Source organism: Lycorma delicatula, chromosome 1 (genome assembly GCF_047948215.1).
Source record: "Lycorma delicatula isolate Av1 chromosome 1, ASM4794821v1, whole genome shotgun sequence".
NCBI classification, from domain to species: domain Eukaryota; kingdom Metazoa; phylum Arthropoda; class Insecta; order Hemiptera; family Fulgoridae; genus Lycorma; species Lycorma delicatula.
Window position 1 is genome coordinate 55123041 of NC_134455.1, and position 12596 is coordinate 55135636.

Sequence of the window (12596 nt, forward strand, 5' to 3'; positions counted from 1 at the left end):
AATAATGTCATATTATTTATTTTCTTCACTCAGTTAATAAACCAACAGTTATCCGGATTTTCGTTTAATAAATAAATATTAATCATATTAATCAAGGTTAAGATTATTTCATTCTGGTATCGCTATAAAAATTTTGTTAGCCGTTTTACGAGATATTTTTTAAATACCTATTGGAAACAATTTTTTTTTTTTTACTTCAAGCAAATGATTTAAAAAAGGATTTGAATTTTTAATTATTAATTCTGATGCTATTATAATTTGTTTTATAACATATTTTCCTTTTTCTCCTCCTTTAATAATATGATTAGTTAGAACTTACATGGCATATTTAAGAACTGAAAGCATAATAAAATATCAGCAATATAACAGATCGCTTCAAAGGAACTTATTTGTACAAGGACTTTATCTTACTTTACCTAATAATATTTTTTTATTCTAACCCCTCCACACAGTTAATTAGCTAGAGAGGCAAATAAATCATATTTTACGAAACAAATATGTTGTAAAAAAGTAGAATAAATGCATTGAAAAATTATTATTGTATTTAATAACTTTATTAATCATTTTACTGAAAAAAAATCATATAGATAACGAGAAAGGTTTTGAAGCAGTTAGATGATTTATAGTTCATAAAATGTTAGCGTGTACTCAATTTAATAATGATGAAATGCTTCTTAAAAGGTAATCTTGAAAATTGTTACATATTTACAATAGCAAAAGATTTACTTACTTGTTCTAGACTTATTTGTTTTAATTTTGTTATTTTTAGTGCTGAAAGAAATTTCATATTAGATAAACAGAACAAGAATTTTTGTCGCTTGAAAAACTGTATCGTTGAAAACTGCTAGTATGTATAAATAGTAAATCTTTGTTTACAAGTAAATTACTTATTGTAACTTTTATATATATTTTTATCATTTTGTTTTTTAACCGTATAAAAAAATCGCAATCCATATTATTGTAATTTCTCTACGTTAAAAATTTAGCGCCTTTTATCACCCGTGTTTATTAAACACTTTGAAAGTAGATGAAGTAGATCTCGGCTTTGTCTTACACAAACAATTTCTTACAATACTGATATATTCATTCATTTTTCCTTTTAATTTTAGTTATTATTTTTTTGAAAGTAATAAATTGATTTGTCAGAATAGAAATCAAACTATTTGACATAATCTTCTCGTGAGAGTAGAAACGGTAAGAACGTTCTATTAATCCTGAGATTCACACCGAATTTTCAAATCTTTCGTTTCTTTTTTAACTGTTAATATTATTATAATTAACGGACGCATTAATCTTTGATCTAAGATTATAATAGGTTATATAATTATATTTAATAATATAAAAAGAATAAATTTGGTTTAAATACTTATGCTAAGAATACGGTTATTGCAGAGAAGATTACAAAATTGCAGAAATATAATTTCTGCAATTTTTAGAAAATATTGCCCCTCTGTGAAAATAAAAATAGTATAATTGAATGCAATAAACTGAAAATACTTATTTATTTTTTGTTCTAACTTTGTTCTTTTTTGCTCTGCGGCTCCTACAAGATGCTGTAAGAATCGGTACGATATACCGCAAAGTAGTTTACTGTTTCGCCTTTTAAAACCTGAAAAATAATTATGGTAATCTAATTATAAAGTATCAAAAATGAGTATCTTGAGCGGGGATCAGCTATTATTTAGAATAAAAATATTGGCTTATCAAATGCTTTTTGTTATCAAAAAGAATAAAAAAAAGAAAATTATCAATTAAATCAAAAAACATAATTAATACAAAAAAATAAAAATAAAAAAGGATTAATACGAACTGATTAACCCGTTTAAAGGAAGTAATGAAAAATTTTCTAGTATAATCACAAAACCAAACCGATAACATAGTATACTACGGAATAAATTATATATTATTGTTTGGGCATTTAATTGGCTAAAGTCCCATGCCTACGTATTAATAATTATTTTGGCTACAGCGTTCGTTACTACAGAAAGAACCCTGTGTTTAGTTCTAAAGATTTATTGTTAGGTTACGTATGGAGTGGTCATCACGAACAGACCGCCGTGAATGCAGGTTTACTACTGGTCAGTCTTTTAAATAATCGGTCGGCCGCATGCATAATACTGAATGTTCGGTAACAAAAAGTAGTTCGTGGCAATGAACACCTAATGTTAGCAATGGGTGTATGTTAAAAGTTGGCGCTAATTCTTTAATTAATTTAAGTCCTGATTTCTTATTATAAATATTTTATCGCGATTGTAATATTATTTATATATATAACATTAATTGTTTGAATATGATAGAAATATAATATTAATTATAACTGCTTCATTGAAATTGTAAATATTTTTGTAAGTGAAATGACTGGAATTGTAGAACTGGAACTGAACTGGCATAGGACTTAGTAAATATCTTAATTTACTAAGTAAGTCACTTTCAAAATTCCGACCAGCTTTGCACGATAAAATAATTTATGAAATCATTTTTCTTACGAAATACAGACCTCGTTGATAAAGATTAATTATTATACTAACAGTTGAAAACGTTAGTATTATATTAACAGTTTGAATGCGTTGAAAACGTCCCACCAGCAGATCTAACCTAAAGTCACAGACGACCTTTGTTCAGTCAGTTTGCTGTAGATGAGACCTTATTCCAGACTACATAACGATTAACAAATATTGTACGACGGTGACTAACTGTTTTTCTAAGTATGCTACTCTGTTGAAGCAAAGGTTGTGTGGGGGAAAATAGTGGTAGAAATGGGTGATATATTGGAAGGCATATTGAAGAAATTGTGAAATTAGTCTAATGCTGACCGATAATGGTAAAAAAGTTTTTAACTTAAATTAGACTGCTGAAAATTTAACAAAAAAAGATGATGTTCTGGATCGACTCAATACGTCATTGAAAGATGAAAAAGATAAGAAAATAAATTATATTTTTAACATACCGTTAATAACGAGTAAAAACTCATTCTTTGAGAACTTACTCATAAGAGATAAGGTAAAAGAAGCATCTAATAGACATTTGTCTGATTCAAAAAATGTTTGGACGTAACGGTGATAAGGCTTACATGAGATGATTAAAAAAAAGAGTTAGAAAAATAAGAATAAGAATATTGTGGTAAGTGTACATGATTCAAAATACATGTAGTATATGGGTGATTCTAAAGAACATCGTATAACTCATTTGTAATATTGAATATCACTATTATTTTATTATTTTTCTTTTCAAATAGTAGACAACGAGGTTATGTAGAAAATTTAAATTCCAACTACAATAACATCACGTCAAAAGTTATGCTGCAGCATCGACGATACGGTCTTCTGTTACGTCGGACATAATCGAATGGATAGCAGTGGTTCCTACAGGAAAACTGATTGATGTGAACTGGCAGTTCAGCTTTTACCCGTATTGAAACCAAGAAAAAAACCACCGATTTGCGAAAGAGGTTACTACAACCATAGGCCTCTATTGCCACAAGCGGTAATAGCTTGTAGCTATTTAAAGTAAATGGGATTATATTCTGAAATCTGTATTTTTTAAATGTTTTGTAACATTTAAAAAACCTCTTGCGCAGTTCTGCGCAAGATAACTGACTTTTCGTTCTGACGCCCTAATTTTTCGCAGTCAAAGCACTGATTTTCAAAGTATAATGCACTATATACGTTCGATTAGCCTAAAATTGAGGTTATGTTGCCTGTTGTCGAACTTAAATTCAGCTTTATTGAAAAGCGACTCAATCGACCTTCATCAAATTTTCAGATGTACAACTTCAGGTACACTAAATTTTAATGAAAATGATCTAGCTTTCTTTGAGCCACAAAATTTATACATAGGCTTATATATATATATATATATATATATATACATATATATGAAAATTACGTTACCAAGTGAATGGTATTTTCGTACTCCTCATAACCCAAAACGTAAAGAAAATTCAATTTCACCCCATAATTCCACCATGAGAACGAAGAATACCGTACTTTATTTCGAAATGTCGGTAAAAATATTTTGAATATGCATATTTAAGATTTGAATTTTAGCAATTAGAAACTATCCTTGTTTCTCCAATTGAAATTAATTGGAAAGAACTACCAAGCTCAATTTTATGAATCAAACACCAAAAAGCTTAGTTTCAGCTGCAATTAAGGATTTTTCAATATAATGTGTGCACTGATAGTTTAATGCCAATGATAAAAGTTTATTGAAATAAAAACTAAAAAATTATTTCTTTTCTCTAAAAATAATATTTAATTTCGTGTACTTTACGAGAAATCTTACAAATTAAAACAACTGTGATATGTGTGACACGAAAAATTGTGTATGTTATGTTCATCTCATTAAACAAAAAAAAAAAAAACAAACTGAATAAGTATTACCATGCTGAATTATGAAAACGGTGAATTCTTATGTAAACAGTAACATCAACATATTATATTGCGAGTGTAACATGACAAACTGCTTAATTGAAAATTTATTGTTAAATAAAAAGTTATCTTTAAAATCTCCAGAAAAATCTTAATTTTTCAACAATTTTTCGTTTTATTTTTAAATATATATTTATATATAATACGTTAACAGAATCTGTAATGATTTACAAGATGAGAAAAAACCGTACTAATTGCTTAAGAACAAACAAAATTTGGAAAAGCGTCACACATGTATCAGAGGTAATTAAATTTGGATATATATATATATATATAGGTTATATATATTATTATATTATATATTACCTGTTATATATTATTTTTATATTATGAAACGTGCAGGAGCAAAATAAAAATACATTTGAAAGAAAAGGTTATTATGTCTTGGAGACAGTAAACCAGGGGCATCGATAAAGTACCTGCTTCCATTATTATTGTTAAGATAAATAACATTAGCAAACACGGTGAATGATTTCATTGCAAGATATACTGCACGACCTATCTGATATGATTTTGCTGGATAATGATATTGGAATATGAATATGTCTTACATATACTTGTAATCTCATGTAATTAATTCCACATATTCAGGAACAGTTTTACGAAGAGTTTGGGTTTAATATGAAAAATAAAGGACTGTTATTATTTTAAGTAACTTTTATTTCTTCTAAAGGTTGCATGTAATAAATTATATTTTATTTTCCTAATGAATTAATACGTCTCATTCAAAAGAAAAACGTGGATGTTTCTGTGATTTACAAATTTTTAGATATTTTTACTTTAGTTCCATCACAAAAATTGTAGACAACCTATAAAATGAATTTAACGATACAGAATGACGATAAAAATAACTCTTCTGATCTTCTTACGCAAAACAAGTTTTCAAGTTCAATTGGAGCAAAATCCAACATTGATAAAAATTCCATTTAATTCATATTTTAAAATTAAAGGTTTTTGATAGTATTTGCAATAGTAATTAATTTAAATCTATTCTAAACTATAGATCCAGAAGGCTTCCTACCAATCGTAAAATTCCTATGCTATTACCAAAATACAATTACATGTTGTTTATTTTGGTAGTATCGTTGTTTGGTTTTTATTTTCATTATTGCACAGATTATACAATCTTTACTAAACTTTAACCGACTGGTCGGTTGATTTTTTACAATTATGATCTTGGCCATCGCAATTTGTTCACAGAAAAGGTAGAATTAAATATAATAAACCATAATTTAAAATTTTATCCTTATTACATAAGGATGTAATAAGGATAAAATCCTTGTAATAAGGATAAAATCAAAACCTAAACCGACAACGATTGTTAACGTTTATATGCCTACAAGCGCCCATGATGATGATGAGGTAGAGTGTGTATACGAAGAGATTGATGAAGCAATTAAACACGTAAAAGGAGATGAAAATTTAATAATAGTTGGAGACTGGAATGCAAGCATTGGAAAAGGCAAGGAAGGAAATATAGTGGGTGAATACGGGCTGGGCAGAAGGAATGAAAGAGGGGACCGACTTATAGAGTTTTGCACGAAGTATAATTTAGTAATTGCCAACACCCAATTTAAAAATCATAATAGAAGAATATACACTTGGAAAAAGCCAGGCGATACTGCAAGGTATCAGATAGATTATATCATGGTTAAGCAAAGATTTAGAAATCAACTCGTTGACTGCAAAACTTACCCTGGAGCAGACATTGATAGCGACCATAATTTGGTGATAATGAAATGTAGATTGGGGTTTAAAAACCTGAAGAAAAGTTGTCGGATGAATCGGTGGAATTTAGAGAAGCTTGAGGAAGAGGAGGTAAAGAAGATTTTTGAGGAGGACATCGCAAGAGGTCTGAGTAAAAAAGATAAGGTAGAAAATGTAGAAGAAGAATGGGAGAATGTTAAAAAGGAAATTCTTAAATCAGCAGAAGCAAACTTAGGCAGAATAAAGAGAACTGGTAGAAAACCTTGGGTTTCAGACGATATATTGCAGCTGATGGATGAACGTAGAAAATATAAGAATGCTAATGATGAAGAAAGTAAAAGGAACTATCGGCATTTAAGAAATGCTATAAATAGGAAGTGCAAACTGGCGAAAGAAGAGTGGATTAAAGAAAAGTGTTCAGAAGTGGAAAGAGAAATGAACATTGGTAAAATAGACGGAGCATACAGGAAAGTTAAGGAAAACTTTGGGGTACATAAATTAAAATCTAATAATGTGTTAAACAAAGATGGTACACCAATATATAATACGAAAGGTAAAGTCGACAGATGGGTGGAATATATTGAAGAGTTATACGGAGGAAATGAATTAGAAAATGGTTTTATAGAGGAAGAAGAGGAAGTTGAGGAGGATGAAATGGGAGAAACAATACTGAGATCTGAATTTAAGAGAGCATTAAAAGATTTAAATGGCAGAAAGGCTCCTGGAATAGACGGAATACCTATAGAATTACTGCGCAGTGCAGGTGAGGAAGCGATTGATAGATTATACAAACTGGTGTGTAATATTTATGAAAAAGGGGAATTTCCGTCAGACTTCAAAAAAAGTGTTATAGTTATGATACCAAAGAAAGCAGGGGCAGATAAATGTGAAGAATATAGAACAATTAGTTTAACTAGTCATGCATCAAAAATCTTAACTAGAATTTTATACAGAAGAATTGAGAGGAGAGTGGAAGAAGTGTTAGGAGAAGACCAATTTGGTTTCAGGAAAAGTATAGGGACAAGGGAAGCAATTTTAGGCCTCAGATTAATAGTAGAAGGAAGATTAAAGAAAAACAAACCAACATACTTGGCGTTTATAGACCTAGAAAAGGCTTTCGATAACGTAGATTGGAATAAAATGTTCAGCATTTAAAAAAAATTAGGGTTCAAATACAGAGATAGAAGAACAATTGCTAACATGTACAGGAACCAAACAGCAACAATAACAATTGAAGAACATAAGAAAGAAGCCCTAATAAGAAAGGGAGTCCGACAAGGATGTTCCCTATCTCCGTTACTTTTTAATCTTTACATGGAACTAGCAGTTAATGATGTCAAAGAACAATTTAGATTCGGAGTAACAGTACAAGGTGAAAAGATAAAGATGCTACGATTTGCTGATGATATAGTAATTCTAGCCGAGAGTAAAAAGGATTTAGAAGAAACAATGAACGGCATAGATGAAGTCCTACGCAAGAACTATCGCATGAAAATAAACAAGAACAAAACAAAAGTAATGAAATGTAGTAGAAATAACAAAGATGGACCACTGAATGTGAAAATAGGAGGAGAAAAGATTATGGAGGTAGAAGAATTTTGTTATTTGGGAAGTAAAATTACTAAAGATGGACGAAGCAGGAGCGATATAAAATGCCGAATAGCACAAGCGAAACGAGCCTTCAGTAAGAAATATAATTTGTTTACATCAAAAATTAATTTAAATCTCAGGAAAAGATTTTTGAAAGTGTATGTTTGGAGTGTCGCTTTATATGGAAGTGAAACTTGGACAATCGGAGTATCTGAGAAGAAAAGATTAGAAGCTTTTGAAATGTGGTGCTATAGGAGAATGTTAAAAATCAGATGGGTGGATAAAGTGACAAATGAAGAGGTATTGCGGCAAATAGATGAAGAAAGAAGCGTTTGGAAAAATATAGTTAAAAGAAGAGACAGACTTATAGGCCACATACTAAGGCATCCTGGAATAGTCGCTTTAATATTGGAAGGACAGGTAGAAGGGAAAAATTGTGTAGGCAGGCCACGTTTGGAGTATGTAAAACAAATTGTTGGGGATGTAGGATGTAGAGGGTATACTGAAATGAAAGGACTAGCACTAGATAGGGAATCTTGGAGAGCTGCATCAAACCAGTCAAATGACTGAAGACAAAAAAAAAAAAAAAAAAAAAAATTTAAAATTACAATTTAAGTCTTAAAAAAGACTTCCTTATCAATTAATACCTGTAATGTATTAAATTATACCACTAATTTAACTATATAAAACTTAATAGTATAAACTAGCAGCGCTGTAAAAAAATTAACGTAATGTTTTTACAATAATAAAAAAATGTTTAAAAACTGAAGGCACAATTTTTTAAGCACATTTTCATTAATAATTGTGATAATAAAAGTGAGAAATGTAACATTAATTATTTTAAATATATAAAAACATGGTCTGTCAGTGTGACTATAATAACAAATTTCTGTTATCACGTTATATAAACCCCTTGAGAAAATAAACAGGTGACAAAATCATAAAACAGCCATTACGTGTTTAGCGGTAGCTGCTATTTAATGAGCTGAGGAGTTAAGTTTGAAAACAAAATTGTAAATTTAACAAATCATAGAACTAGTAATAAAACATATTTATATAGATAGAGTTGATTCATTACAAGAAATAAAATATATTAATAAATCTATTGTAAATATTTATAATTGATGAAAATTTCGTGTAATTATTTTTTCTTTACCGAATTTTGTTTTTTCACTTAGCTAAGATTTTTTAACTTAAAAAAATAATGCGATTGCTATAGTTTAGAATTTATTATTATTCATTTCTCCTTTATTATCGCTGACATTTTTGACACGACTGGAAACACAGTTGAATATTTTTTTTATTATTCTCCGATCTTTTACACTGTACTGTAATTCATGTTATGTTTTCTGTTGACATCCTATTAAGTTTTGTTTTCTCTTAACTAACAAGAAATGTGTCAATTTATACTAACAATTTATAGCTTTGCTTTACATATTTAGAACAGTATTCTTTTGTAACGGAAGGTTTAGTACGAACAGAAGTGACTCTTTAACCGGTTTCTTTCTAAAAGTAACAGTATGTTTGTAAAGAAGGTTTTAATACTTATAACAGCCATTTCAGTAACTAAGGAAAGCCAATCGGCTTCCGGAAAAAGGTTGAAAAGTTTATTGACTTCTAAATTACATTTGAATTTTTTACCGCAAGAAAATGATTATGACTTTTTCTTTCGTATTACTAAAGAATTTAAAAATAAAGGTGACGCCGACAGTTTGCAAGTGACTTTATTAGGGATAGATGGATCAAACATTCCTGTGAAATTTATTAAAGAAATACATAAAGTTTTAGGTCCAATAGTTTTAGAAGATAGATATTTTGAAAAAAATTTGAATATTAATTCGGTTATGATTATGATAAAGACGGAATCTGGACTGATATATTTGACTGAATCTTCTGGATTGTTGTGGTCGCAACGACGATATTATATCTTTTTAATACTCGGCGAGTGTCCGCTTTTAGAATCGATACTTAAATCGCTGTGGGAACGATCAAATATAATAAACGTTATTACATGTTGCAACTTCGATCTGAAATTAATTTATACGTTTACCCCGTTTACTGATCCGGAAACCAGTGGCCTTACTGCGTTTAACTCGTCCGAGCAAAGTCAGTTAATGAAAATTATACGTTTAAGAATTAGCAATATGCATTTACATCCGCTCCGTATAACGATGTTTCCTACATCGCGTACTGCGATTATGAATGATGACGGTACATACGCTGCTTCAGATGGAGTAATGCTCTACACGTTAGCTAAAGTGATGAATTTTACTCCGGTTACTGTAATTCCAGAGGATAAAACACGTTACGGTATTCGTTTGAAAAACGGTTCGTTTACTGGGTTATTAGGAGATCTTATTCGTAAACATACTAGCATATCGATGAACAGCATGTTTATTAAAGATTATGGAACACAAGATTTAGAATTCACAACACCTGTAGAATTCGATTCGTTATGTCTTATTGTGGCTAAAGCTGATGTTTATCCTCAGTGGATGGTTATATTTTTATGCTTTGAGAAGAAAATTTGGTTGGGTATTTTGGGAACGTATGTATTATCTGTGTTCGCGTGGTATCTAATACGAAGCGTACTGGATAATCAGTTAACTCCTGATTGTATTCGCCTTTCGCTTGAGATATTTCGGTTATTTTTAAACTCGTCTTTCGATCGTTATTTTGAGAAACTTTCTGAACGTATTTTTCTCATAACCGCTACAATATTTATGATTATATTTGTGTACAGTTTTCAAGGTTCCTTGATCAAGCTTTTCAGTACACCGGTGTATGAAAACGATATAGAGACGTTGGAAGATTTGGATAAATCTGGATTACATGTTCATATACTATCCAAAAATTTGGAAGATACATTTAGCGGCAATAACAATACGATAATGAAGAGTATATTAAGTAAATTAGTTACTCTCAAAACACCCTTAAAAAATCGTTGGAAGAAACTGGCTTATGAAAAAGACATGGCGTTTATTGGAAAATACAAAGATTTGATACAGGTTGTCGGATCGTTTACGGAATCTGGTAAACCACTACTTCATATAGTTAAAGAGTGCCCTCGTTCCTACCATATTGGTTATTTAATTCCAAAAGGTTCTCCATATTTAGATCCTATGAACAATGTAATCGGAAGAATGGTGAGTGGAGGGATAATGAATAGTTGGTTTGTACAGTACAAAAATGTATTATTGCTGAAAAATGAAGACTTTTGGAAAGAACCTGAACCGTTTACACTTAACCATTTAGCAGTGGCATTTTTTATTCTACCGATTGGTTTTGGAATAAGCGTGATTTTATTTTTAACCGAGTTGGTTACGATCGTTTTTCCGTCAGTACGGTTGTACTGATACGATTGAATCAGTAATAGTAGTATACTATCGAAATCTAAAATATCTTATAGTAGTGGCACATTTACATTTAATTATCTGTTTTATAAGTTCAAAATTATAAAATGCAGTTTTTTTTTTGTAAAAGTTAAGATAGTTTCTAAAATCAGTAATCTTATTTCATTCTGTAAGTTTACATAATTATGAAAGAGGAATTGTGTCTTTATGATAATGATCCATCAATTTGTTTGAACAAAGAACATTGAAGTGAGATTTGTGCGGACTGCTATCATGGAGACATAGGTTTTGTATAGTTCATTCTAATAACGGACAGTTCTTCTTTGATTTAGTAGTACAGAAATAATAAAATAAAATGATCTTGAGTAGTGATATAGAAATATAAAGAAAAACATCAAAGGAAAATGTAATTAACAAAGAAAGAAACTTTATTAAGAATTAACAGTCTGTTAGAATAGATGTGAAGTGAATAGTGCTTCCTGGAAGATCGTTTTAGTAGAAATGGAGGATGGAGAGCCAACAGAAGGCTCTATTCTGTTCCATAGAGGAGTGAGTTATCAATTATAACACTCTTAACTGATATAAGATATTTCCGTTATAAGCCAGAAGTACCTTAAAGTACAAAAATATTTATATAAATGTGTTAAAATGACTAATGAAAGCAAATTCTAAGAAGTGATTCTCGTTGTTGATCCAAATTAATTTTTTAGTATTTTTTTATGCAAGGGTAATAAAATTACCTATCGTTAAAAGTGACGTTGATTCATGGAAATAAGAAAGCTATGATGGAAAATTTTAAAAAAGAATGTTTTTTGCGTAAAATTCTGAATAAGATATCCTACTATATTCATTCAATATCAAGCAAAAATATTGAAAACCTAAAATTTAGTAGTGAGATAATATATATATATATATATATATATATATATATATATATATATATAAAAATATGAATATGAAAAGTTTATCAAATAAACTAACTTTCAAAACACCTTTAAAACCGCTGAAATAAAATGCTTTTAAAAAAGGCATGGCATTTCCTGAAAAATACAAAGAAAGATTATTTTGATTTAATAAACGGTTATTTAAAAGACGTTTTTTGTATTTTTATTAATTGCGTAATGTAATTTGATTCAATATTGTACACGACTACAAACATTTTTTTCTTTTTGATGATAGAAGAATAAGGATTTAAAAAATTAATAAGAAAAAGATTTTAAAAGTGAATGTAATAATTTATCCCTGCTTTTTCTTCCAAATGGTTGCCACGGTTAAAACTAATTTGCAAAAATCGATGGACCGAATTATGTTATTTATCTCCATCACTCTTCCTGTTCTTCAAGTTCCAAAGAGAGGTGGTTCAAGTGGAACTTGAACCAGCTCATTTTACAATTCGTTCAATGAAGTTATCGTTTTAAGTCTTATTTTTTTGCTGACATATTAAACAAAGATTATAAGGGATAGTTGAATCGCAAAAAATAATTTCTTATTTAAGCATATCCTGCATGATTATTTT

General features: G+C 29.5%; 1 protein-coding gene across 1 annotated transcript; it reads left to right on the top strand.

The window, feature by feature from the left end:
• The first annotated feature begins 9898 nt into the window (after positions 1 to 9898).
• LOC142317508 (ionotropic receptor 21a-like) lies at positions 9899 to 11083 on the top strand. Its single transcript, XM_075354069.1, has one exon. The coding sequence runs from the start codon at positions 9899 to 9901 to the stop codon at positions 11081 to 11083; it is 1185 nt and encodes a 394-aa protein (XP_075210184.1).
• Positions 11084 to 12596: the final 1513 nt, after the last annotated feature.